This window comes from Pungitius pungitius, chromosome 8 (genome assembly GCF_949316345.1).
Source record: "Pungitius pungitius chromosome 8, fPunPun2.1, whole genome shotgun sequence".
Classification (NCBI taxonomy): Eukaryota; Metazoa; Chordata; class Actinopteri; order Perciformes; family Gasterosteidae; genus Pungitius; species Pungitius pungitius.
Genome location: NC_084907.1, coordinates 13,396,150 through 13,423,874, shown reverse-complemented (window position 1 = coordinate 13,423,874; position 27,725 = coordinate 13,396,150). Strand labels below are relative to the sequence as shown.

Sequence of the window (27,725 nt, the reverse complement as noted above, 5' to 3'; positions counted from 1 at the left end):
ATTTAGAAAGTGCACAAACAGATTGCTCCTTGAACATCCCTAAGTAAGCAAATAAAATGGACTAACATAAAAAACATACACACATCGCATGATGTATACTTTACAGCTGCCAAATTAAATATATTAGGCACAAAAGATATTTAGATTAGATTTTTCCAACATGTTTCCGTTTAAGGTGCTGAATCATCGCCGTGGTGCTCCCGTGCCAGGCCATGTCGCTTTTGCATATCTTACAATCAGACATGTCAACCCTCCCGAAAATCTCCCGGACCGACCTTTCTCCCGATTTCCACCCGGACAACAATATTGCTGCACCATCCGTCACTGGGCGCGCCGTTTCAGACCGAACAATAATTTAGTCATTATTATTGTTGATAATATACAATCATGGTAAATATTTATATATCTATTTTTTGAGCTACTCTAATTTGAATTTCCCCCACTGGGGGATGAATATTCTATAAGGAGGTGAAACAGCCATCCTGTTATTCCACATCATTCAGATTAAGAAGGGTGACTCAAACATCTGTAACTGTATTCTATTCTGTACTGTGCATTATATTAGTTTATCTGCATCTCAAATTTAAAGGTTAAATAATGTAATGAAGTGCAAGAAAATTTCACAATAGTGGAAATTTAAGTCTATTTATTTTATATAGGAACATCACACAGTATGCACAAACTGTAACAATTGCAGACATTTGGAATGGCGAGCAGGTGGACTCTGGGACTAAATAGTTAAATTTAACGTGTACAATCGGAATTAGTGTTAATTAACTTTTTCCCAAGTGTTAACATTTTAGAGTTAATTTAACACTACATAGTGTTAATATCACTCTCATTAGTGTTTTAATTTAACTCTTCTGTGATAACAAATCAACTCTATTCTGAGTTAAATTCAAAATTTTCATTGACACCATATAGAGTTATACAAGATTAACACTACGGCAAATAACTCTGGTAAGTGTTGTTACACAGTACTGTGTTGGCAATTTACTCTTAATGTAAAAACAGCGCTCAGTGTCACTATAATTTAAAAAAATGATTTACACTGACCAGTAAAATCAGTACCCAAAAGTAATGCATTTCACATTTTCATTATGCAGGGAAAAAATACTAAACATTGACCTTAGGTCTGCATAAAATGGCAGTAAGGAACATATAAGGAGGAATCTGCCATTCCATACTGCATTTGAACATCAAATGGTTTAAAGTAAAATAGCTGATTTATGTGCAATACCTTTTATAATCCTGTCAGTATGCAGCCTGACCTTAAAGGCATGGTATACTGATCAAAACATACAGTTTGCAGCTATTTTACAAAATACAGGCATCTCACATGCTACCTCAGTACAGATAAAGTTACGGCGGTACTCTGTACGATGTTTTATCCACTTGGGAGAAAATACACTGGTAGACAATTCAGCTCTAAGTTTCGAAGCAATTTCTGAGCTCATTAGGTGTCACCATCTTTCCTACACCTAAAGTTAATCTGAAAGACTCCGGATACATCCCCCATACAACTTTGGTGCTTTTTGGCTAATGTCAATGTAACGTTTTTAAAGCTTTTTAACTAATTCCTAAAGATTTTATGTTTGGCTTCATAACGCATGCACCACATGTGCAGAACTGGGCCAATGTTCCTAATATTACGAGGGTAGTGTATCATAAAGTAATGCTTTGGCAAGAGATTGATTGCAGGATATGTTCAGCCTCAAACTTTTAAAATGTCATGCATTATATCTACAGAAAAATTGTTTGCTGTGTTGAATTACTGAAGTGAATTTAACAGACACCTGCGTTTCACACCATATAAATGAGGTAGCGTAGGATTTGTTTGGGGCCTCAAGCACCTCTTGTGTTGTGCTGCACAGGTATGTTGTTTGGTTGTGTTGGTTTTTAATGTCTCTTAATCCGTATACTAACAAAGACCTCTTGTGTTGTGCTGCACAGGGACCCTGCTGTTTTGCTCAATTATATTTGGTAATGTTTTCTCTACTTTGTTGTACGGTTTGTGGGTTTGTTTGCCGTGTTAAGTAGACTTAAGTTTGTTTGTTTTCTTGTAGTTATTAGAATTTACTGTGGTTTTATTGCTTTGTTTTAATAAAACCGTTTACTTAAATATCAACTGGTCTCTGCCTATAGCCCACAGTAACTTATCTGCGTGCCTTGGGTGTTTTTCTATAGCTCGTGGGTCCCCAAGTGGCGTTGTTGACTCTTTCCCCTAACCCCGTCACAATCGCATAGTTTGACAATGCTGTGCATGCATTGCAACAGTTCTCGGTACAACTTCTGTGACAAATTTTTCAAAAAGCGACAAATCTAGCGACTTTTCCTGATGTGAAAAGAACGTATCGTTCCAACGCTTCTTCTCAACGAGCAGCGGGTACTGTCGTGAACCTCACCCCCTTCCCAAAGCACTGACAAGCGGCCGAGTACTCGCGCAGCATCCCTTCCAGCTGCAGTCAGTGCAGGAGATGTTTACCGCTTCACGTCGAGACTGCAAATGAAGCGCGCATGCCCGTGTGTAAATGGGAATGTTCTTTGTCTAATCACTAAACAAAAAATAAAAACTATACCGCCTTTACTCACCAAACACAGCCTTTGTCACGCACTTACCTCGTTGACGCCGGTTTGTGCGTTTCAGTTTAAGCTAAACATTTAGCTGGCTAGCTTGAAATGTCGCGGTCTAAACTGTACACACAAAAATACAGAACAGAATGGGAATCGAACGCCGGGTTCAAAGGCTGGTTAAAGCCGTTTATTGGCATTGATACACAGGTTTAAACATGTTGAGGCATCAACCTCTAGATTTTTTTTTTTTGGCCCGCAATTTCTCCGCACCCACCTTGCTCTTACGTTTTTGTTTCTCCATTGTAATCCACAGATTTCTTTCTGGCTCTGAGCCACTGAATGCATCTGACTGACACACTGAGAGGTAGGGGTGGAGCCTGCCAAGAGATGATTGGGCCAGCCCAGTGTCAGTATGGAAAATTAACCAATGGGCCGCTGCCCCTGCTTTATGCGCTAGTCGAAAGCAAAAAATAAATAATTGTATAGGCCTATCGACCGGCCCCCAAGTGAGTCGGCCCACCGGGCATTTGCCCGGTATGCCAGATTACCAGTCCAGCCCTGGCCAATAGCTACTTTCCTTACTGAGGAGTTGGCAACACTGGCTGGGAGGAGTGCTTCAATCTTTCCAGCCATGCTCCGCATGTACTCCCAGTGCTGCTTGATTTCATGAACCACAATTACTGCTTCTTCCTTCAGTCTATTCAGCAGCATTACTTTGTCGTAAACTTTTTTTTTTTCCTGGATCATCTCACTATGACCTGCAATTCATACCATCAAACATGTTAGCAATTATAGAAAGGCTTGTGCATGAGCAATTTTACACACTAAGTATCCTACTTACATTGCCATGGCCAGGAGAAGTTTTCTTTGACCAAGAGCTCGTCAGGAGAAGGGAGTTTGTCAGCATCCCCGATAACAGTGTTGTAGTCAGCAACGGCATCATCCGCAGCAATCTTTTTCCATAATTGATGTCTCTGCTTACTGCCAACTGAAGGGTGAAACAAAAGATGTGTAAAATTATAAATTAACAGGGTAATAAATTAAAAAAATTAAAGCTTTTATGGTATTCTGTCTGTCATTTGGAACAGTTGCTCCTTGTGAAGACAAGTAAAGTTACTTCATATCACTCTGTTGACAATCAAACCAATTTTCTACAAACCTATAATGGAGACGTGTACCACAAAGCAGGTTTACAAGATATATTGCAATATCTGGGTTCCGTAACCCCAACATTGATTGTGGGTAACTATTAGGACAAAACTAGCTCAGTTAACCCTGACATTATCCCCACATGTGTCACGTACTGGCGGGTCGTGGGCAAGGAGGGAGGACTCAATAGTATTGTGTAAGTGTAAATTTGACCACAGAGCTACAATGGGAACAAAATACTTTAAACCATTTTCAATTGATGTTATTTCCAATTAGTGAGGAATATTCTGTAAATAGGCATAATGCACAATTATCTTCTCCCCATACTACCTATGGTCCAGTGCTGAACATCACACACCTAATGCTGTACTGTGACTTCGTGAATAGACAACTCGGCGGTAAGATTTTGAAGGTCCGTTGATGCTTCTGGAATCCTCTGTACAGTCTGTCAAAACAAATCCAAAAACACAACAAAAAGTGTCGTGGAAGTTTTTGGTCACACAAACAACTCCTTATTAAGAAGAATCATCCTTCTCCCCCTACCATTTAGCGTTTGTTTGCCTAATTGCACAAAAAGGGGTTCTATCAGTTTAAGGACAAAAACATGCTTACACCAGGTGTTGTCTATTATGATTAACATTCTGTCTGATCTCCCTTAACTCTTACCAGTCCCACTGTGTCCCTCAGTTACTTTTTATAAGTATATATAACAATACTGAGTAAAGTATAATTTAATAAGATTATCTTTGAATATATAGTTTTTCCATTATATAGTCCATACCTTGATGTATCTTTTTGCCAATGTCCGGTCAAGGTGTTCTGCCTCCCGCTTGCTCCAGCCACTTGCTTGGATCGTAAGCATGTCTGTGCGAACTTGACAAAAAAAAAGCACATTAGGGCAAGAAACCAGACACTAAACAAATTAGATGAAAAAATATTTACCTGCTCGAGAAAGGAAACTGTTGACTTGTTGAACTTATTCTCCTAAGGTTGTACCTGCTGCTTCTTGGTTACGTCCTCCCCACTTAAACTCCAAAACATTTAATAAATTGTTACACTTTGAAACTTTGGTGAAACTACAAAATAAAACAAGACATGAACCCAAACCGTGATGTGTCGTATCGTTAACAAGAATGGAAAAACATAAAATTGCTGTTGATACGAAAAATGTCTATACACTGTAAAAAAAAAATTGTTGACTCAACTTAACTATATTAAGTCATCTTGTTGCTTTGACCGAGTTAATTTGAGTCAACTAATAGTGTCAAGTTTATCACACTTCAAAACAGGAGTTGATGCAACTTGCAGTCTGTTGACTCAACTTCCTGTATCAAGTAAGTTGGACCTGAAAATATTATTTGAGATAACTTTAAGAGATGTTGGTTAAATGTATTTTATCAAGTTCCTTCAACTGTGAATCAAGTTGGCTCAACATGGAATACATAATTGATACAACTCACGATTTGTTGACTTAACTTTCTGTATCAAGTAATGTGGAGTGGAAAACATTACTTTAAGAGAACTAAAAAAGATGTTGGTATAACTTACTTTATCAAGTTAGGGTAACATTATTATTTGCCAGTCAAACTTAAATATTAACACATGAAAAAAATAGCTTAAAAGACAATTCAATAAGGACCTTTATTAAAATCCCAACAAGTCCAACTTCAACCAGGCTTGCTTCAAAATAAGTGTCAATTGATGTCCTTGGGACAAAGTTAGCCTTAACACCCTCTAACACACTTTTGCTTTGGGCTGCTCAAACTGAAATTAAACTGTCCCACACATAAATAATTTATTACATAAAAATAAGAGCACCCTTCCTTCGGGGAAAAACAATAACTCTGAGTTCAACTGAGTCCATTCTGAGTTAAAGTGATGGTTCTGAGTAATTTCATCCTAGGGTCCTTTGCACCATTACCGCAAGCCAAACACCCCCCCCCCAGCTATTCAGCTGATAACGCTACTCTACGCTAACTCTCCCAATGTTCGACCCAGGTAAAAAAAGATTCTGGGGGGGGGGGGGTGTTTGGCTCGCGGTCATGGTGCAAAGGACCCTAGGATGAAATTACTCCGAACCATCACTTTAATCTTCAGAGTTGCTGCAGTAAATTGCAAAAAGATTCATAAAAAACCAAAACAAATCTCAGAAACTTGCTGAAAATGAAAACATTCAAACATTACTGAAATGTCCACTCTTGACAATTTCTCTGTAACATCACATGGATTAATACTTTTGAAATAAGTCAGTACATGAAAACAAGGTGGGGTGACCCACCGAAGGGCAATCGATTTCATCGCTTACTAAACGGTGTAAAAAACGAGAACTCTTTCAGGGCTGGTCAAAAACTGAAGTTACACTGTGTCCCACTTGTAAGAACAAAATTAAAATAAAGAGCATCCTTTCTTTGAGGGGAAAAAAACCCAACTCTCTAAATGACTTTATCAACATCTACATCTTGATCCATTCTAAGGGAATGTTCAGTAAAATGCAGCAAGATATACATACAAAATAGGAATCTCTCTCTGAGAAACTTGCTCAAGTGTCAGCCAGAAAATGAACACGTTCAAACATTACTGAAATCTCCACTCTGTTCATGTTTGGTCTACAACATTAACGTCTGCATTAGTGTCTGCAAGAGACATTTCCTCCACAGAGCAATGGAGATCGGTTAGAACATGAAAACATAAAAAACTTGTGACCCACAGAAGGACTTTACATTTCTTTTCCTCTTACTACATAGTGAACAAATGGCAAAAAAAAACACTTCCTCAGGGCCAAATGCAGAAACATCCTCCTGAGCCATCCCTCTAGCGTAGCAGTTTATTCTTTAGAGAGTGGACTCTGGGAGTGCAGATCTCAGACCCGATTCCCATGAACAGGCGCTGAATCACCTCAAAAGTATATTTAATGTCTTTTGGATAGTCAAGGTTCAGCATGTACAGCAGGCCCATCAGGTTCACAAAAGCGTTGGGTACATCACCGAGATGACGCATGACAATCTTTTCCTCGATGACGATGGCAACATCGTTGTAGGAAACTGGAAGGGGCTCCTTCACATCTTCAACGACCAAGAGGATTCCAATCACCATTCCCTTGATGACGTCCTCCCCAGGATCTGTTGGCTTCATGCATGAACAAACAAAAAACAAAAAGGTGCCTGTGCTTTAGACATGTTTTGCTATATAGTGTATCCACACAGAGGATGCCTGAAGTGATATGCATATGTGATATGCCTATTGTGAACTAGTTTTTATATCATTGAACAATATTTTGCTGCTTACCTCACATCTCTTCATCAATGTAGAAGGATTTTCCTTCATGTACCATGGCAGTCCCTGCAAAGCTGCTGCTCTCTTCCTTTGGTTTGATGCCTGCAAAAACACGATATGTGAATTCAGTTGATATTAGAACTCTGATTTTTGTCAACCCTCAAATGACAGAAACTTAGCTTTCAGTTCAAAGAGGTAACTTAAACTCTGACCTTCTCACAGGCAGGTTATATTCAACAAACCCATAGTTTCTCTCCATCTCCTCCATCTTACGTACTGAATGAATAAGAAATGGCTCCGTATCAAAGTCCTTATCCAAGCACATTAATTAGAGGAAGTTTACTATGTCATAATCTACATCTGGGTCCCTTTCCTCAGTGGGGTTGCACTATTAATGTGGACCACAACTACAACAAATATGCACTTACATCCTTGTCGAGACTCTCCATTAAGGATGTCATTTCTTGAACTTCCTCAAAGCGCTTCAACCGGAATAACTGAAGAAGTTTATGCAGATGGCTGTCAAGACCCTCATAGAACTTATTGATGTCCATTGACATGAGCCTGGTGAATTCCTTGACGATCTATGTAGAGAAGTAAGATTAGTTTTAGTTCAAATTAAAAGTCACCTAAATTTTCACATTTCAGCACTACAACTGACAGCTTGCAATGGAACATTCCATTGAGTGCCGCGCAGCCATCTTGGACTGAATGCAGCACAACGTTTTGTTGAGTTTCTCCTCTTGTTGCTTCTATACTCTTTGGGTACATGTCAGGCGAGATGCAACGCAAACAAAATATCGCATAATTATCGCGAGACTTTCGGTATAATATCGCAATGGGTCACATCCGAAGTCATCAATTTACAGGTATAAGGTGAATTGTTGAGGATTTTTTTTACTGTTATCAAATGTAAAAATGGGTCACGCTTGACCCAAACATTATTTAAGCGTTACATAAACAATTTTTTATTTGACTCCCAAATATTTCACTTTAGGAGCACATGTGCTCAATGGGAGGAATGTTAGCATAGAGCCCTGCAATATACACAATACAACATTACTACTTTGCAATGGCTAAGAAAAACTACACATTTTACCTGTCTTTCAGTAAAAAGGGCAGGCCATCTGACTCTCATTTCGGCCACAGGTGGCTCCTCTTCAACGATCTCCTGTCTTCTCAGTGCATATGTGGCATTCATTGCATTATCGATGTAGGCTAGGTTTGGGGTTGTTTTTCTCATCTCCTGGACCATCTTTTCTCTATCTTCTTCAAGACTTCTGCTGTCTCTTCCCTGGGGGAGATCTGGAAGAAAATTTGTTTCAGACCGTCTAGGTTTCTTGACTTTGTTTCTCTTCCCTCGCGTGTCCCCAGCACCTCTTTTCTCAAAATTAACCTCCAGTTCTCGGCAGCCCACAGCTTTTAATTTCTGTCTGTAATTGCCCATCTTAAACTTTATGCTGTGTTTCCATCCATACCATCCAGATGTGGAGCCAGGTTCTGTAAGGCAAGGGTGTTTTTCAACAAGTGCCTTGGCTACACATCCATAATGTTCAAGTGTAGGGTAGGTCATGAATGAATATATTGTTTCAGCAAGTTTGAGCAGAATCTCAGACTTCATGTCCCTTGAAATGGATAGAAGTGCTCCACTTTCTTTAAAAGCACCATTGCCCTGCCTGAGCCTCAGCTCAACATCATATGAGAAGGTGGGAATGGGAAAATGAGTTGGCCAGTGCTGTGAACGCTGACCCGCAAAGCCCTCCGTTTGGCTGCTCAATGAAGAGGACGTCGTCGGAGATGATGAATGAGCTGAAGAGGATGCTGCCGGAGATGATGGTACAGCAGAGCTTAAAGTGTCCAAACTTGAGTCCGAAGAGACAGGGCAGAAAACGACTTGCAATGTCACCTTGTCTTTCGGTAGATCGTCAACACACGTGAGGTTACAGAAGTCTTTGAAATCCTCATCTTCATATTGAAGGTCAAATGGAGAGCGTAACTGCAGTTTGTTTTTCAACACCAGTTTCAGGCTGTGAACCGAATCTGGAACAGAGTCCAAGCGGAGCTTTCTAATGTCCTGTGCTGAAATGATCACACGCAACAGCATCTTGCAATTGAGGAACTCTCACGACTTCCCTGGTGATGAGAAAAAAAAAGAATGTAAGAAAAGACAAAATGAACAATAAAGAAACATTAATAAACATTCTGTTTAAAACATGTTTTTACGCTTATGGACATATTGCATATGTTTTTTCAGAGGAAGGAGAGGAACGCCATTTAAAGTAAAATAACAGCTCAACTATACCTTAATGAAGAAAAACTTTTGATGTCACGATCAGTTTGCCTGCTTTTGTGTATGGATACAGGGGTTGATATCAATTTAGTTCATGTAATTCCACAATCACCAGTTCAGAAGACTGTTTTTTCATCAACTCATAACTCCGCAGGTGCTCCATGTACCATGCATGATATGGTTCTATGAAGAAAGACACTTTGCTGGACACAACTAGAATTTTAACCAGCTTCCCAAAGTCAGGCAGGCCACTGGTGTGCCCCACGGACAGAAACATACCCTCTGAATACTTCGTGCCATAAAGGCAGGCATGGGTTGCAAGAGACACACGACTTAGGTTTCCATATTTCAGCTCTACAGCCCGCCTCATGGAGTGCTCGAGTGCATCAGGTGAAACAACTGTAGTGTGTCCAACCTCCAGATCAGGTCTGAAAAGACTTGGCAAGTCTAGATGGTAAGCTAAAGTAAGCTGGTGTTTTTTGATAGAGTGAGCAAGATGTTTCTGAAATTGTGAGAATCATGCACCACCCTTTTAAAAAAGCTGTGCTTAGCTTCAAATCTAATGGTCCAGAAATCAACCAGGGGACCAAATCTCCGAATCAGTTCGGGATAATGTTCCAAGAAGTGGTGCTTGGGCAGGAGGTGGAAATCAGGAAACACCTCTTTTAATAGGCACCTGTGATCGGAGATTTTACACTCCAAGAATGCCAATGTCTCTTCTGAAAAATGTCCACTAGCTAGAAGCTCTACTATTTCTTTCAAATCTAATAGAATTCCCCATGTTTTGTCATCTTCTGGTATAATGTGACCGATCATCAGAGGCAGAAGTCTCAATAGTGTCCAGTTTTCGTGGCAATTCCCACCAATAGATTTTTTGGATGCAAACGACTTTGAAATTGGATGAGGTCTGTTGGTTTTATCTGTAAACTTGAAAGGGAAAGATTCAATGATGGAATTCAGCTCTTCTATTGTAAAGTACTGTTTGGATATCAGAGACTTTATGCATAGACTTAATTCCCGTGGCACTATTCCTTCAAAAAGGTTGTGCATAAAATCTGGGGGGAAGCCCTGGATTGTGTGGAAATGAGAAAGTCTATTGAGAACACAGTCACTCTTTACTCCATTCACGGAAACTAACTGATGTCTGTTTAATTCCAGAAGGTCCTGTTTGTGAGCTTCAACCGTCCGGATCGGAAATACTCTCTCCTTTACCTCGTGACTGTCAATATCTTGCCGACTAGCTAAACAAAACCGGCAAAATTTGTCAACATTAAAACTCTCATGAAGCCCAGCAAGTGAGTGGGCCCCTAAGTTGTCTGCAGACACATAAAGTACAGTACCTCTTACAGTTGTTCCCAATTTCTGAACATACAATCCTTGCTGCTCAAGTAGTTCAAGGTCTTTTATCAGTGGTTCAAGAATGGCTCCATACCCATATTTCTTCACATCATTGCTATGACACAGACATGCAAGGTAGATTGACTGTACAGATGATCTGTATCGTATAGGTAAATTAGAAATCACCCAATAGACTGCACAGACCTTGTGCTTTTTTTTTGATGTTCCTAGTGGGTTGCAAACCTCAAAGTCATCTATATACAGTCCTAGGGCAATGCTAAGATCTTCTGATGAGAGCAAAATATTGTCTTTGTAATATAGACCGTCTCTGTATGTTTTATAATGAGACAAGTGTTCAACTGTTTCAATATGTCCCGTCTCCAAGACTTTATCTAACACATTACGATTTAACAGCTCTGTCAAAACTTTCAAAACCGGAATATAAACAAATTTCCGCCTTGAAGATGCATCTAAAACATATTCAATTGGCTCAATCACTTTAAAACTTTTCTTGTAAAAAGTTTCTCTTTTGTATTCAGAGCCAAAAGGCCCGTCTTTCGACAAGAAACTTAGGGGGTTCACTTTTTTAACTATCTCGGATATAGCAGCAGTGACTGCACTGTTAACTGCACAATTATGCTTGATCAGTACACTTTCAATTATTTTAGGTGTGCACTCTTCTACAACTGAGCTAATACTACAAAGCTCATTTATTATTTCCTGAGTTGTTGTTTTAGACACATGCAAATTTGTTTGCATACGCAGTAAGAGAGATGCAACTTTGTGTTGAAGTAAATCATGGAGGTCTTGATCCTCTAGGGAATCATCTGTTAAGTCTAGATCGTCCGAATGTGTGTCAAAGTCTGTACTTTCAGAGTTTAAAGTGCCTTGAATAAAAGTTTGATACAGGTTTTCTCGAAAATTGTCAATGGTACAGAGGTGATGTTTCTTACTCTTATGTGCACGAAAAGTACTGTACACACTTGACTGAAAACTACAGTCTTTAAAGGGACATTTAACAGTTTCCTTATTGTGTATGTGTATTTTCAAATGTGCAAAATACTGTGTATCACTACAAATCTCAGAAAAGTTGCACAGTTCACAATTTAACCGTGCAGTCACTTGCTTTGAGCGGGCTTGACTATGGTCTCTAGTTAAATGTTTTTTCAGAGATGATTCTGTCCTGAAGGAGCACACACAGTCTGCATAGACACAGGGAAGAGGACAGTGCCTTGCCTGATGACAGTGCTTCAGCTTATAATGGACAATTAGTGTGCGTTGGTTCGGCGAGGAGAAATTGCAACACTTGCAGGACCACCGCATTGAGGGGAAGTTGCCCCAAACAGCACAGCAAACACTGACGTGAAGTAACCCTGTACAGAAAAAACAAAGACAGAAGTGTAACAGCGCACATATCACTATGGACATGAAAACAATCACCTATCACTACGTGTTTATACCGCATCTAACTCTACATACAACTCTACATAACGGCGTTAGGTAATGCCGTTATTTTTTTAGTAACGGGGTAATCTAACTAATTATTTTTTCCGCCTTTACAACGCCGTTACCGTTACCGGACGTTAAATACGGTGCGTTATTATGCATTGATTGAATAAACAGTTATCCGAACGCATTTCAACGCGGCCAGACGCGCACACGACATACCTTGTATTTCTAACGCAGCGAACCCGCGCACTGCCCCAAGTCGACGATACTGTGCCAGGTTGATTGAGTGCGTGCAAAGCTTCTTGTACGAGTCGCGACGTCACGTAAACTGGGGGGTTGACCCGGGTATAATTTTCCCACTGTTCACACATTTTTCCATAATAATGACAGGTCTCGCACCGTTTCACTCGTTATCGGTGCCGAATACTTGTTACAGTCGAATTTGAGGCTCAACCCTACATAAAATACTTGCTGTGTCACTCCGGCGACGCTAGTCAGCTAGCTAGCGCTACATGCTAACGTATTTCCAAAAAACGAACGAACATGAAATATTCATCACAGGTTATGTTGACGAGTAATTTGAGACAGAGAGACATTAGACGACCAATGTACATTACCAACAGATGAACTAACTGAGCTAAAACAATTTAAAATGTACTTACTTTAACGGCTCGGCTACGAGGAAAAAAGATGGCGGTCGCCTTGGATTTTCAGAGTTCAAAACTGCGCGTGACGTCAGTGCGTGCGCATGCGTGTTGGTTGAAATGCCCACCTTTGACCTATTTTCTGAAGTGAACTGAATGGATTATTATGAGTTTTTAATGAGTTTCCGCGCTTTTTTGAAGTTGAAGTTGTTGTAACTCTTCTTACTGTGTTGTAATGGGCAATGAGTTCTCTCAGCTTGACAACAGTAGTCCCTCTGACTAAAAGCCCAAATCCTTTTTAACAGTGTACTTTATTACAGGATATATAGATCGCACATTGTACACATAAAAATGTATCCCCACAGCACACAGAGGGGTGTATTTTGTTAACAAACTGACAGACCCTTGCATCATTAATTATCTCCGTACAAACTCATCACACGTGCAGTTATAATTAAGGAAACTAGAACTAGAAGAGTGTGGCCTCGACTGCCCGAAGATGCCTGTGCACCGCCCCACCCCCGCATTAAAATCGTTCAGATCATTAGTAATCTTCTTCACTTGCCGAGATATAAAACTCAAGAGGACCGTTGCTTGTAATTGCAGATAGGCGGGAATTTCGATGAACGTTTGAGTGAGGTGTAGACCAGCTTGCTGCCGCACAAATATCCTGCACTGGAACCCCCTTGAACAGGGCCCGTGGAATGAGCCTTCAAACCCTGGGGGGGGGGGGCTGCAAACCCCTACAACTATAGGCTAGAGATATGGCCTCCACAATCCAGTGGGACAGCCTCTGGCGTGACAATGGCTTCCCTTTGTGAGAATTGGCCCAGGACACGAACAGCTGATCTGCTTTTCTGAAACCTGCCGATCTACTCGCATACAAATGCAGTGCTCGCACCGGACACGTTTTAAGCCTTCGTTCCTCTGAGGAGGGTGAAAAGCTGAAAGCTCCACCGTGGGACACTTGTACGCTGCCTCCACCACCTTAGGCACAAAAGCAGAGTTGGGCCACATACAGACCCTAGTGAGCCCTGGAGCAGACTGTAAGCAGGAAGGATAAAGCCTGTAAGTCACTCACACGCTTTGCTGTGGTTAAAGCCAAGAGCAAGGCTGTCTTAAGTGAAATCAATTTCATTTCCGCTGCTTCCATTGGCTCAAACGGGTGTTGAGAGAGGGCCTCCAACACCACCAATAGATCCCACAGAGGAACCAGGGTCCTGGAGACGGGGAGCTTACGGCGAGCACCTTTTATGAAACGACATACTAAAACAGTGTTTCTCAACTGGTGGGCCAGCCTGTCCGTCTATGTTTTCAGTCAGTGCGGCAATTAGAACGTGGAAGCAGCACCCCCCCCCCGGCGACACCGCTGGCGCAACACCCCCCGTTGATCAATCGATTTGGGTCCAGTTGAGAACCACTGTACTAAAAGATGCTGCCCCACAGTCTTCTCACCAAAGCCCAAATGACAGGCTGAGATAGCCACTAAATATACTTAAATAGTAGAAAAAGCTTTGCCCTTTTCTACTAAATCCTGCAGAAAACCTAGCAGGTTGACCACTAAACTCTAGAAAGGAATGATGTGCCCAAGACTGCACCCTTCCTCATAAACCCGCAATTTACCACTGTAGAGAGAGCGCGTGGAGGCAGCTCTTGCACTCTGAATGGTGTCAATGTTCCGTTCAGGTTCCACCTCTCACCGGCCAAGCCCAGAGCGCTATTCGGTCTGGGTAAGGGTGGTAGATCTCCCCGCCAGCCTGGGACAGAAGGTCCCTGCGTATGGGCAAAGGCCACGGCTCGTCCGTCAAGAGCTGTATTATTTCCGCCACCCAATGTTTGGACGGCCAACTTTTAGGATTAGCGCCAAGCCCTGTTCTCGTACCCTGTCTAGAGTTGGGGAGATCAGGCTGAGCGGGGGGAATGCATAGAGCAGCCCGTTTGGCCACGAGTGGGCCAGCGCATCCATCCCCAGTGGTGCGTTTGCATCTGCCAGGGAGAAAAACTGTGGACATTGAGCGTTTTCCCGCGAGGCGAAGAGATCTATGTCTGCTTGGCCGTATTTCTGCCAGACTTGCTTCACCACTTGAGGGTGAAGAGCCCACTCTACGTACAGAGGGTTCCCTTGGGACAGAAGATCTGCACCCCTGTTCAGCACACCTGGAACGTGTGTGGCTCGAAGAGACAGGAGCGTGGTGCTGCTCCACAGCATACATCATACACCGTTGATTTTTAGAAAATGTTTAAGTGCATAAAATCACAGCGTGACGGGATAGGAGACGGAGTTTATGTTGAGACCCAAGTAATCTGTACACTGCGCCGGTTCGACTCAACTCTTCGTCCAGTTTATATTGAACACCAGATTCATCACCGTAGCATATCAGAATAGTCTATGTACGCGAAAATCCTGATGCCGCTGTTCCGTAACTGAGCCAAAGCGGCTTCCACACACCTGCTGAACACCCGCGGGGCTAATGAGAGACCGAATGGGATGGGTTGGTACTCTTAGGCTTTACCCTGATAAGCAAAACTGAGAAACCTCCGGTGTGCTGGATAAATGGCAATTTGAAAATAAGCGTCCGAAAGATCTATCGTTACAAACCAATACCCTGGATGGATTGAACGACAGAGCCTATGTGTTAACATCCTGAACGTGTACTTGCGTAAGTGCCTGTTTAACACAGAGATCTAAAATGGGGCGGAGGGAAGTACTCCCCTTTTTTGGGATGAGGAAGTAGCGGGAGTAAAAACCCGGCGGGACAGCTCTGATTGCCTGTTTGTTCAACAGCGATGTTATTTCACATCAAACATCAAAAGCGCCTCTGGAGAACTTGAAAACACCAGGGAATTTGGAATACAAACTCGGGGGGGTTGTCTCACCTCCATCTCCCTTCTTTTCTTTGAAGGTGGAGGGGAGGGAAAAGCAAGGCCGGTTAGGACGTGCGCTTCTTCTTCCCTTCCCCGGGGTGGGATGGGCGGGGGTGCTGCAGTGGCTGCAAAGGAGTGTTTGCCCCATGGTTTGGGGTTTTCCCCTCGAGGCTGCTGGACAGTCTGCTGACTTGCTGCCTGTCTGTCTGTGCGGTCTGGCGCCTCCCCGTGCCCCTCTCAAAGCTGCGGGGTGTGAGGGATGTGCTTTCGGGGTAAACAGAGGTTGAAGGCTTCGCCCTCTTGTTTCCTGAGACCCAGGTCCCGAACAGCACTTAGAGACTCTCCTGTTAGGAAGGGGGCTAATAGACCAACCCACTGTCCCCAGGGCCTCAAATGCATGTAGAAATGCTTCAACGTCATCCGTGGCCCCCCATTTTGGACATAGTCGCTCGCCTTTGCTGTGCGGACATTCTGGGCGGCCATCTGTTTCTGCAGCTGCAATTCCTCTGCCTTCAGAAGGTTGGCTTTCTTTTGTTCCTCCACGAGAGCCACATTCACTTGCATCTGGGCCTGCTGTCCAGCAATAAGGGCTTTCAAAATGTCCTCCATACAGTCAACTTAGAGAAGTGGGAAATCAAACTTTCGGTGTCCTCCTCTGACATGCACTATTACCGCTTGAACTATGCCCGCATTCTCCACCATATGTGACGTCACGGGAGGCCACACCGCTCTCGGCGGAACAGTTGAAGGAGTGCTAGGACACTAGGTTAACTGAAAATAATGTTTTTATTGCCGTTCGGGGGGTTCTAACTAAAATTAACGTTCTCAGTGTCAAACCTAGGTAGACCCTCTCCTTGAGGTAAAACTAAAAACACTGGTTCCTTCCGGCAGGAAAACACCCTTCTTCGGTCTTACTAGCTCTTGTGCGGCGTGTAGCATCGCGTCCGGGCTTCTTCCCCTGGGTATTTTGTGTTCTGGTCCTTGGTCCGGCGCCCAGTCTGCTGCTCGTTTCTGTCAGCCTCCTTCTCCACTCCACTCCCTCTTCCTGTCTCTTTAAAAAACCCTTCAGTTCATTAGGTGTTGATCAGTCTCAGGTGTGCCAGACTGGAGGGGTGGGGTTCCCGAGTCCACCAGCAGATGGGGCCATAGCTGTCCCAGGACACAGCCATCTTCTGGGGATGTAGCGTCCCTCCAGGACCCAGCCTCTCGTGACGCCACAAAGTGAAACTACCATAGGAAGTGATAATTTCCCAGTTCTCACTATCATTAATACACACATATCCAAGAAGGGATGTCCATAACCAGATGGTGTTTTCAGAAAGCAGAATGGGAAAATTTAGGCCATGTGAAGAGTCAGTTAAAATGGTGACATTTGATGGAAATATAGAAGAATGTACAAAGCAAGTTACAGAACACATTATAAACTCAGCAATACAGAGTATCGCACAAAGAACAACAAAGGGAAGGAAGAAAGTGGTAACTTGGTGGAATGAGGAATGCAGCAGAGCTGTTAAAGAACGAAACAAGGCATTTAGAACATCAAAGAAAAATCTTTCATACAAAAATGTTATAAAGGAAAAGGGCTGTGGCACGTAGGACAATAAAGTATAACAAAAAGAGAAACTGGAGAGAATTCTGTTCCACCATAGGCAGAGGAGTAAAATTAGGGGATATATGGTCTACATTCAAAAGAATGAATGGGAAAAGGACGTCTGTTAAAATTCCAGCTTTGATTGATAGAGAGAAGATAATATCAGATAAAGGAAAGGCAGAAGTGCTAGGGAGGGCCTTTGTGGAAGTACACAGGTGTGAAAACCTTAGTGACATACATAAACAGCAGAAAGAACAGGCATTAGGAGAGAATAAGGAAGTGAAGTTAAAAAAGGAGGATGGCATGTCAATACTACGATATCAGACCTCAACATAGCTCTGCTGGGCACTGGATATACAGCACCCGGACAAGATCAATTATGTTATGCCATGTTCAGACAGTTACCAGGCGAATCATTTAAGTTAATATTAAGACTGGTAATATTACTGCACAATTTTATTAAACATTCAACAAGCCTGGTAAGGACCCAGCTAATCCTGATAACTATAGGCCCATAGCATTGACATCCCACTTGTGCAAATGGGTGGAGAGGATAATAGTGAGAGAGCATTAATGACCAATATACAAAGTGGATTTAGAAAAGGGCGCTCCACAACAGATGCTCTAGTTAGAGTAAGTAATGATGTGGAAAAGGCATTGAAAATTAAAGAACTAATGACAATTGTATATTTTGGACATAGAAAAGGCATATGATACCATGTGGAAGGAAGGTTTGCTTATTAAAGTAAGTAGTATGGTGTGGAGTCTCGGCCCTAAGCTGCCCCTGATCAGGTGAGAATCTCTATTGCAGCACTGGTGTACGCAGAGGGGGCCGGGTGCAGCTCTTGGGGCGGGTCATTGATGGGAGGTACGTCCCCAGATCAATCCTCGATCAGGGTGATATGCTCCCAGCCCCGCCCGCAGGAGCACGGCTGTGCTGAATTGCCAATCAGGGTTTCGGCATAACAGGAGCTGCACCCTGGCCTCTCTGTGTGTGCCTGGCTCGTATCCTGAGCAGAACTCTCACCATCGGGCGGTAAGTTGAGACTCCACGTTATTCGACCCTGTTAAGAGAAGTTATGTTGAGATCAACCCCTGGCTAACGACCACCTTTTTTGTCCTAGGCAAAGACGGGAAACCGAGGACGTTTTAAGTTGAGTTTTTGGATACGTGTTTGAGCCGGTGGGACTGGCAGCAAGCGGGCGACGTCCTCATCCTATTGTTTTGGTTTTGTAAATAAAGCCACGCTGACGGCGTGTTAACCCTTCCCCCCTAACTTTGTGGTTGTTTTGGACCCAGACGCCTCACAAAGGGTATTGGAGGAATGTTATATAATTGGGTTATGGACTTTTAACAGGTAGGAAAATTAAAGTTAAAGTTGGATCAGAGGTATCTACAGAATTTAATGTAGACATTGGTATTCCCCAGGGGAGTGCAATTAGTCCGATACTGTTTACATAATGATTAATGATATTTTTTCAAAAATGGATGGATGCTTAAAAACAGCACTATATGCGGCTGATGATTTGGATGAGAGGAAGGAATGTGTCATACGTATTAGGTAACATAAGGAAAGCAATCAGGGAAGTAGAGATGTGGTCAGAAAGTGGGGATTCAAGATATCGACAAGCAAATCTTGTTATATGAGGTTTACAAAGAAGCGCAAGTGCCATGTTGAAAGTTTAACATTATATGAGCAGACGATGGTGATAGTAAATGAATTTACGTACCTGGGACTATGGTTTGATTGTAGGTGTACATGGAAAATGCATATTAGGAACTTAGAAACTAAATGCAAAAAAGTTATACATCTGATGAGAGCTGTGGCGGGATGTGAGTGGGGTGCAGAAAGGTAGTCGTTAATTAACATCTATATGGCTTGCCTGAGGGCATCAATAGACTATGGTTGCGTAGTTTATGCTGCAGCGGCAAAAACAGTGCTGGAAAAAATTAATAGATTACAGTATAAAGCATTATGTGTATGCATCGGAGCTGTTAAGACAACCCCCATTAATGCTGTACTCATAGAGGCTGGAGAGATACCTTTGGGGTTAAGAAGAGAGAAACTGGTGATGGCGTATTGGATTAGATTGAAAGGAAGTGGGAAAGAAAACCCAGCAAAAGAAACCATACAGGAATGTTGGGAGTATACAAAGTTTCAGGGGTTCGGGTTTGGATGGACAAGAGAAATGAAAGTGAGGGAATACAAAATGGAAACCATAAATTTTACCATGGCTAACCCAGTTAGTAGAATTCCACCATGGCTCTTTCCAGAAGTAAAGGTTGATGTTAATATATTGGAAAAGAAAAGGGAATGGAGGAAATAGGAGTTAAAACAAACATCTAAATAAGAAACAGTTACTTTAAGTATTTAAAGATGTATACATACGGATCTAAGAATAAACAGGAATGTGTGGGAGTTGGAATATATATACCAGAATTTAAAATCCATATCTCCAAAAGACTATCTAACCGGTTATCAGCAGAAATAGTAGCAGTCATTATTGCACTACAGTGGGTGGAAGAGGTTTGACCTGATAGGGTGGTACTGTGCACAGACTGTTTGGCCGTAATCAAAAGTATGCAGTCAGTGACATCAATAAGAGAAGATCTACTAGAACTTTTTAACAGCTTATTTAGATTGCATCAGGGTGGCATAGAGATTCAGTTTTGTTGAGTACCAACAAAGGGGGTTAAAGGGAACGAGATGGCAGATAAACTGGCCAAAGAGGCACTGCTTAAAGCAATTATAATTACAATCCCACTAGGAAAAGGTAAAGCAGTGGTTAAAAGGAAAAGTCTTGAAATATGGCAGAAACGATGGGAGGAAGACAGGAAAGGTAGGAGATACTATAAAATACAAAAGTGTCAGTATAAAGAACTACATGGAAAATACCAGGCGTGAGGAAATTGCAATGACAAGACTGAGAGTGGATCACACAGGGCTGAATGGCACATTATTTTTAATGGGGAAAAGGAATAGTGAGAACTGTGAAAACTGTGGGGTTAAAGAAAATGCTGAACATGTAATACTGAACTGTAAATTGAATGAAGTGGAAAGGCAGGTGCTTGAAGATAAGGTTCAGGAGGCAGGGAGGGAGTGGAATCTGGTAGGGATACTGGGATCAGAAGGAATAAGAATTACAAGGAAGGCTCTAATTACCTTTTTAAAAGACTCAGGGGTATGGAGTAGAATATAAAATGACATGACTATACACACTCCAGTACAGTAAGTGGCGGCATGCACCTAAACGTTGGTTGCAGTCCGCCATTAAATAAGAGAAGAAGGAAAAGATCTACAGCAGGGGGCAGCAGTGTATCATTGTATGTTGTTTGCCAGTAGAGAAGAAGACCTGCCGCCCAACGATAATTTTACAAGTAGTACCGTGATCGGCCGATTGTGAGCTAACGTTATGCCCGTGTACACCTCGAATGAACGCTACCTATCGACCTAATTGGATTACTATTGTGGTGTTGCATTCCCTTTATATTTGCGGAACGACCAATCAGTTAACGTTTCAACTTCCTCACAATGGTACGTATGAGATAAAAAGTGACCTATGCTAACTACCCCGAATTCAATATGGGGAGGAGCATGTTGTGAGCTAACGTTAACTTATCACGTTACTGTATCGTTTAAATACACGTTTTTGTTGGTATAATAACAATACAGTTATGTATACATTACAAGTCGTTGAGATTTGGTACGGTAAAGATAACGTTGGCTGGTAAAACATAACGCCACCTCCATCTTTAACTGACAAGTGAGCTAAGATAGCTAGCTGATGCTAACGGACTAATAGATAGCTCACTACGACACACAGAAGTTTGGGTGAATACAACGTTTTAATTAATGTTCCTCGGAGATCGTAGTCTATAACTACGGTTGTTAATTATCCTACCAACTTCTTATATGTTTAACTAACGTTATATCCGCATTGCAAAGCGTAACGTTCTGTCTTAAACAATTGAAAACAGTTTAATAATAATATAACGTAATTATTAACGTAACATACACTAGTTGACGGTAATGTTAAACGTTAAATTACTTCTATAAAGATCTTATTAAATATATTGATGTTGGTTAGGTTTTCGAGATTAGCAGTTAAAAGAAAAAGCTGTTTTTGGCTCATTTTCAAATGTTAGATATCATTCCTTCGTCCTCGCTGTGTATTATTCGGCGAAGAATCCAACAATCCAATGTTACTGCTCCTTTTTATTAATTACACCAGGGATGTTCTTGAAAAGGAAATTCTACATTTAATTGTAAAGCAGCTAGGTGATAATGTTCAGTGTAATTGCACGAATTGTGATGTACTTCTTTTGTCCTTCGTTTCAGGACAGTGAACTGTCTGACATTGACCACGTACCAGGGCCTGAGACCAGCAGCATGGAGGGGGAGAACGCGCCCCTGTACTGTATCTGCCGGAAACCAGACATCAACTGTTTCATGATGTAAGATCACCACACCAATCCTGTAGTTTTAACAATTGCTGCATATTATGACAATTATTGTCTTTGTTTTCTTCATTTGTTGCTGACAGCGGCTGTGATAAATGTAATGAGTGGTTCCATGGCCACTGCATAAACATCACTGAAAAGACGGCGAAGGCAATCCGGGAATGGTATTGCATGAGATGCAGAGGTGATGAAAAAAATCTTCTGCCAGAACATGTAAGAGTGTAACGTTGGAATACGTCCCAAAGAATCAAAGTGACGTCGTGTTTTTCTCCCTCTCACCAGATAAAAACCCCACACTGGAAATAAAATATAGAACAAAGAAAAACAGAGAGAAGGAAGCAGAGTACGACAGAGGATCCGATAGACAGTACAGCACACCGAGTACTCCTGACTATAAGAGTGAAAGGCGACGTGGGTCTAAAGTAAGCTGTCAAAATGTTACGGTTTGACTGCCAAGTCTGAAGAGCATCGAAGAAGTACCTAATTGAGTTGCCTGAATGTGAATTGTGCTGTAAGCAGATGTGATGCATATAATGTAGGATGAAAACAAACACCTTTCTTAGGATTCAATGGTTCTTATGGTCCATTGTTTGATTTTCCTCAGGTGAAGCGGTCCGTCCGAATGTGTGGGGAGTGTGAGCCCTGCAGAAGGACAGTTGACTGTGCGCTGTGTGACTTCTGCAAGGACATGAAGAAGTTTGGAGGCCCCAACAAGATCAGGCAGAAGTGCAGGTTTAGGCAATGTGAGGTTCGAGCCAGGGTATGCCACTTTATCTCTTAATTGTTTTTAAATAATATTATGCCTACAAAGCGAGGGAGAATATTTAACATGCCTGCACTTTTTTTTGTTATGTCTTAAAAGTTATTTTACTTGAATAGTTATCACTTAATAAGCACAACGTGCATTTTTGAATGAAACTAGAATTCTAACAGTCCTTGTTTCATTCCTTGAAGGGCTTAGTGCTCTCAGATCTCTGGTGTATTTGTGCTCTCCCTGGCTTCTTTGGTAATGTGCAACCTGTTGCCTCTTGTTTTTATGTAGAAAATGCTGCGTGTGAAGGATGAGGAAATGTCTTTTCAAGAAAGGAGGGACAACAGAAGGAGACGGTACTCTGAGGACTATGACAGTGAGGCGGATCTTTACATGCAGTACAAGGCAGCAGGGATGAACAGCAGCATGGTAGGAGAACATGCGACACCACCTTGATTCATGCAAACATGCTTGTTTCAGATGCACTCAATCAGCAGCTCAAACACTTGATCGGCAACTGTATGTTTAGTCCCCATTTTCTTCTTGCACTCCTCACTCAGGCATGGAATAGTGACGATGATGACGAGCCGCCGTTCAGTCCTGTTGTGCGTAAAAAAGCTGTGAAAGTGAAGCATGTTAAGAGAAGAGAGAAGAAATTTGACAAGAAAGTAAGTTTCCTTCGACAAATGATCGATCATTATTACTTCAAGGGCTGTCAGAGCTCAACACAGCGGATGTATTTGTGTTGGTACATCACATGTAAATAACATCTTGTCTGCTACCCTTTCGTTTTTTAACCATCCAGAAGGAGTCACGCCGCCACAAACAAAAGCAGAAGCACAAAGACAGAACCCGATATAGCGAGAAGGGCGAACTCCGGGATAACACCGGACAGCGTCAGTGTCTGGGCCCAAACTGTGTGGAGGCAACAAAACCCAACTCAAAGTATTGTTCTGAAGACTGTGGCATGAAGTTAGCTGCCAAGTAATAACTTTTACTTTTCATACATTACTGTATAAGGCTATATACTGTTATCTGACTGACCTGCTTTGAACAAACGAAACCAACCGGTCAAGTAGGGCTGCACGATATACCGATATAAGATTCCGTTCATACCGGTGTTACGCCATAACAACTGAAGTTGCTCTTCGGCAGGCGGCAGATTTCATTTTTACACGTCATCACGAAGCGCCCAGCGTCCTTTACAACAACAATGAATAACCCACAACAAACTCTCTTTAACAGGGTAAAACACCACAGCTTGTGACTAGTGTTGCACAGGGGTGGAAAGTTTCCGATACGTAACCAAAGTGGCTCGAATTATTCTTATTAGCGTAATGGCCACAGGATTACATACAAAGTCTATGCACAGACCCGAGGACGTATTGTTAAACGACACACTGGTATACTAAATATTAAGTAATATAAAGGACGTTTGCTCAATGATACCCTGTGTGTGTTTGGTCTCTCCACGGGACAGTTCCCTCGGTGTGGAAGTATGACGTGAAGTCCGGTGCCCGATCCGAGCCAACAAGCTATCAAACAGGCTGAGGGCGAGCGCCATGTACCACTGGAAGCGCCAGTCATCCAGACGCAGTTCTTGTAGAAGCTGTCTGCGCCTATGGATGCTAGTTAGTACAAAAACACAACTGTTTTATCAATACAGAGTACAGAGTCGCGGTTGATGCAAGGGAAAAACAATGGCGGAAAGTTGATCTGTTTCAATGACTTAATGTGTTTACTTTAAAAAACAAAACCGGGATATACCATCAGAATGTTTCTTAATATCGGCATATGGATTGCAGCCCTACTGTCAAGTGAATTACATTCTTATTAGTGCGGTCAAACGATTAAAATATTTAATCATGATTAATCGCACATTTTTATCTATTCTAAATGTCCCTTGAAAAAAAGAATGTTAATCTCGCAATAAAATAATGAAATCGTTAAAATCGGTTATTCTAGTACTTTTGCTCCACCTAGTGTTAGAAGAATGGCTCGTAAAATGAACCTATCCAACTTGCCATTTAATTAAATTTGTCTCCATCACAATTTATTCTTTTGCTTCTTTCTCCTTTTTTTAATCATCATCTTTGGTGTTGAGTCCCATGAAAAGTGTTTGGTGAGGCTTTTCCTCTTGGCTAACAAAACCCCAACCTGAAGGAAAAACCAACCCACCTTATGTGGACTTCTTTTTTCAGAATTTAAATATATTGATCCGTGTGCATTTTTGTCCCACAGTCGGATCTATGAAATCCTCCCTCAGCGCATCCAGCAGTGGCAGCAGAGCCCCTGCATCGCCGAGGAGCACGGTAAGAAGCAGCTGGAGCGCATCCGTCGAGAACAGCAGAACGCCCGGCTGCGCCTCACAGAGATGGAGCGGCGCTTCCACGAGCTGGAAGGCATCATAGCAAAGGCCAAGCAACAGGCGGTGCAGCAGGACGAAGAGGTGAGCGCTCTGGGTACTTCCCTGTGTCTGAGATGGGTCTTTGGTTATTTGAGGTTTTTCAAAGAAGAGGAGAGCAGTGCTTCCCCTACCATTATAACAACGAGGCGACGCCGCCCCCCTGAAAAAGTGAGGAATTGAAAAGTTTGAATATTCATTTTCTACAAACGCTACAACACGTGTGTGCATATGTCCGTATATGGGCACACGCGTACCAGCGGACAGACAGACATTTCTTTCTCTACATGGTTCGTTTACAACTGTTCTTTGTGCTCGGTATCGCTCGCGGCGGAGTTCGGGCCCAATGCTTCCACCAGCCAGCAGAGAGCAGCAAAAATATGTCGCCTGACAAGCAAACAAATATATCTGCGTTTTTAAACGCTCCCACGGTGGTGACTGTGGGGCAAGTAGAACTCTGAGTACCGTAAATTCCGGACTTTAAGCCGCTATTGGAATGTATATGATTTAGCATTTAAGTTACGGCCAACCGACTTAAATGCAGAAGGAAACAGACGTTGTAGACTGCAATGTGAAGAACCTACTCGATGTAAAAAAACCCGACAAAAGCTTTCAGAGGGAATAAAAGCAGATGGGCCCCAACTTGAAGACTGAGTGAACACAAGGGTCGTGTCCCCCCTAATATTGAGAAAATACCAATCCATCTCCCCCAAAAAATACAGCAGAAAATTTGTAAAATATATATGTTCTGCTTCTATGTACCATGTCATGGATCTGTCTCTTGGCTTGTTGGTTCTCCCACACCGCTGCCGGGCATCTTTCTCTCCAAACAAACTTCCAACCAACTTCAGCTGGATCACCATCAGATAGAACCACCATCCACAGAAGCTTCTGTGGGGAGGGAAAGCCAAAAGATGTTGGTTTATGATGACAGTAATATGAATCAAAAACAATAATAATGATGATGATGGCAGCTGCAGGTGTCAGGACAAGCGTCCAGATGGATCTACGATCTACAGAGACCTGCTAGGCGAGAAAACGCAAAAAACTCCCGGAAAGAAGCTGAATTAGTGATGTGCATTAATAAAATGTGGATTATTGTAGAAGGAGTGAGAGAGGGGCTGGTGTGTCCTCCAGCAGTCTAAGCCTATAGCAGCTTAACTCAGGGCTGGTCCAGGCTAACCTGAGCCAGCCCTAACTATAAGAGGTACCAAAGAGGAATGTTTTAAGCTTTATATATTAAATGAGCTGACCGAATTTGCCCCCCGGACTGAAAGAGGAAGCTGGTTCCACAAAAGAGGAGCTTGACAACTGAAGGCTCTGGCCCCCATCCTACTTTTTAAAACTCTAGGAAACACTTCAGGTAACTATTTCATTATGGAAAAATGTTTTGGGTTTCTATTTGCAGGTGAACGAAGGTGACAGCGAGGACACGGACCTGCAGATCTTCTGTGTGTCTTGTAGTCATCCCATCAATCCAAAAGTGGCGCTGAGACATATGGAGAGATGTTACGCAAAGGTAACTATGTTCTGTACTACATTCCTGCCGCTGCCATCAAATTTAATCTCAAACAAAAGCATATGGAGTAGTTTTAACAATTTCTTTTTCTTTTCCCCTGAATGGTTTTGTTGACAGTATGAGAGTCAGACCTCCTTTGGTTCCATGTACCCTACGAGGATAGAAGGGTGAGGAAAAGAAAATCTCAAAGTATAAAACGACTACTTTTGAATTGAGTTTTTACCAACAACTTTTTTTTTTTTCCTGCAGAGCCACCAGACTCTTCTGTGATGTTTACAATCCCCAAAGTAAAACCTATTGTAAGAGGCTTCAGGTTTTGTGCCCAGAACATTCCAGAGATCCTAAGGTTGGTGGAAAGCTTTGACACTTTATATGATTTATTAAACTTGTAGTAGTGTTCACGTTGGAACTTTTGACTTATTTTATTTGTCTTTTGGTGACTAGATCCCCACGGAGGAGGTGTGTGGATGTCCTCTGGTGAAGAATGTGTTTGAGCTGACCGGAGACTACTGCAGGGTCTCCAAAAGGAAATGCAACAAGCATTACAACTGGGAAAAGCTGAGGAGAGCAGAGGTGGACCTGGAGCGAGTCAGGGTGGTAGGTCCAACACGGAAGTATTGTCTCGGCGAACAGAACCGGAAATGCACCACGTTTTCAATTGATCGAGCTCTATGATGTATTTGTTGAAATTATGCCTTTTTTCCCCTGCAGTGGTACAAGTTGGACGAGCTCTTTGAACAGGAGCGTAATGTCAGAACTGCTATGACCAACAGAGCTGGTCTGCTCGCTCTGATGTTGCACCAAACTATTCAGCACGACCCTGTGACGACCGATCTCCGTAGCAACAAGGATAGGTAGTCCACCTGGGACTCAAACCTGTTCTCTGATCTGCGGATATTTGAGTGTTGAGGATTTAAACGATTAATGCCATTTGGGATAAATCTTATTTTCTAACTAGATAACTATTTTAAAATCTTTGTATGAAAGTCAACTGTAAGAGGTAAATGGAGATATATTTTTACCTGACTGTGGTAGATAACTTCTGCTGATTGAAAAATGTTTTTGGTGGTATTTCCATAAATAAACACCTTAAACTTGCTTTGATTAAGGTCTGTGTTTGTCTGTGTCTGTGTCTTGTTCTGAGTCAAGAACAAGAACTGCTGCACGTGTGAAATCAGTCCAATGGCGAGCTGCTACGTCATAGGCGGGCGACGCCAGGACCAGGAAGCTACAAAGAGCCCCGAAAAACACAAGCCCATTCATCTCTGAACGGCCGTATCAAGTGCCACGGGTATGCCGGGAGTATGGCATGAACACGCAGCGTCTCGTTCCCTTCAGGGAAATAAGGTTACATACGTAACCGGAGACGTTCCCTCTCAGGGAACTCGAGCTGCATGAAAACGCTGTGGGAACGCCA

General features: G+C 42.3%; 2 protein-coding genes, 1 long non-coding RNA gene and 1 pseudogene across 3 annotated transcripts; 1 reads left to right on the top strand and 3 right to left on the bottom strand.

Annotated features, from left to right (window-relative positions):
- Nucleotides 1-3,887: 3,887 nt before the first annotated feature.
- Nucleotides 3,888-16,621, bottom strand: LOC134132292 (uncharacterized). The gene is made up of 3 exons (XR_009956839.1): nt 16,498-16,621; nt 4,505-4,596; nt 3,888-4,168 (listed from the first exon to the last, which is right to left on the bottom strand). It is a non-coding gene; the product is annotated as an uncharacterized LOC134132292 (long non-coding RNA).
- LOC134132278 (sterile alpha motif domain-containing protein 3) lies at nt 5,758-9,156 on the bottom strand. Its single transcript, XM_062563960.1, has 4 exons — nt 8,096-9,156; nt 7,425-7,580; nt 7,009-7,098; nt 5,758-6,849 (listed from the first exon to the last, which is right to left on the bottom strand). Exons 1-4 carry the CDS (start codon nt 9,098-9,100, stop codon nt 6,535-6,537), a joined length of 1,566 nt encoding a protein of 521 aa, XP_062419944.1. The 5' UTR covers nt 9,101-9,156; the 3' UTR covers nt 5,758-6,534.
- Nucleotides 13,082-14,930, bottom strand: LOC134132263 (uncharacterized; annotated as a pseudogene).
- A 3,867-nt stretch (nt 16,622-20,488) lies between the features above and the next one.
- cxxc1b (CXXC finger protein 1b) lies at nt 20,489-27,406 on the top strand. The gene is made up of 14 exons (XM_062564018.1): nt 20,489-20,708; nt 21,513-21,628; nt 21,718-21,818; nt 21,917-22,056; nt 22,239-22,394; nt 22,677-22,814; nt 22,946-23,053; nt 23,191-23,369; nt 24,627-24,834; nt 26,198-26,308; nt 26,426-26,475; nt 26,558-26,654; nt 26,753-26,905; nt 27,020-27,406. Exons 1-14 carry the CDS (start codon nt 20,706-20,708, stop codon nt 27,164-27,166), a joined length of 1,707 nt encoding a protein of 568 aa, XP_062420002.1. The 5' UTR covers nt 20,489-20,705; the 3' UTR covers nt 27,167-27,406.
- The last annotated feature ends 319 nt before the right edge of the window (nt 27,407-27,725 follow it).

Bases quoted from the DNA above. Each gene is read 5' to 3' on its own strand.
- LOC134132278 (XM_062563960.1), bottom strand. From the start codon at position 9,100: ATGCTGTTGCGTGTGATCATTTCAGCACAGGACATTAGAAAGCTCCGC. The intron at 7,581-8,095 runs GTAAAATGTGTA...TTCTCTACATAG, and splicing joins CCCTTTTTACTGAAAGACAG to ATCGTCAAGGAATTCACCAG. The intron at 6,850-7,008 runs GTAAGCAGCAAA...TCATGCATGAAG, and splicing joins CATTGATGAAGAGATGTGAG to CCAACAGATCCTGGGGAGGA.
- cxxc1b (XM_062564018.1), top strand. The intron at 22,395-22,676 runs GTATGCCACTTT...GTTTTTATGTAG, and splicing joins AATGTGAGGTTCGAGCCAGG to AAAATGCTGCGTGTGAAGGA. The intron at 26,309-26,425 runs GTAACTATGTTC...TTTTGTTGACAG, and splicing joins TGGAGAGATGTTACGCAAAG to TATGAGAGTCAGACCTCCTT.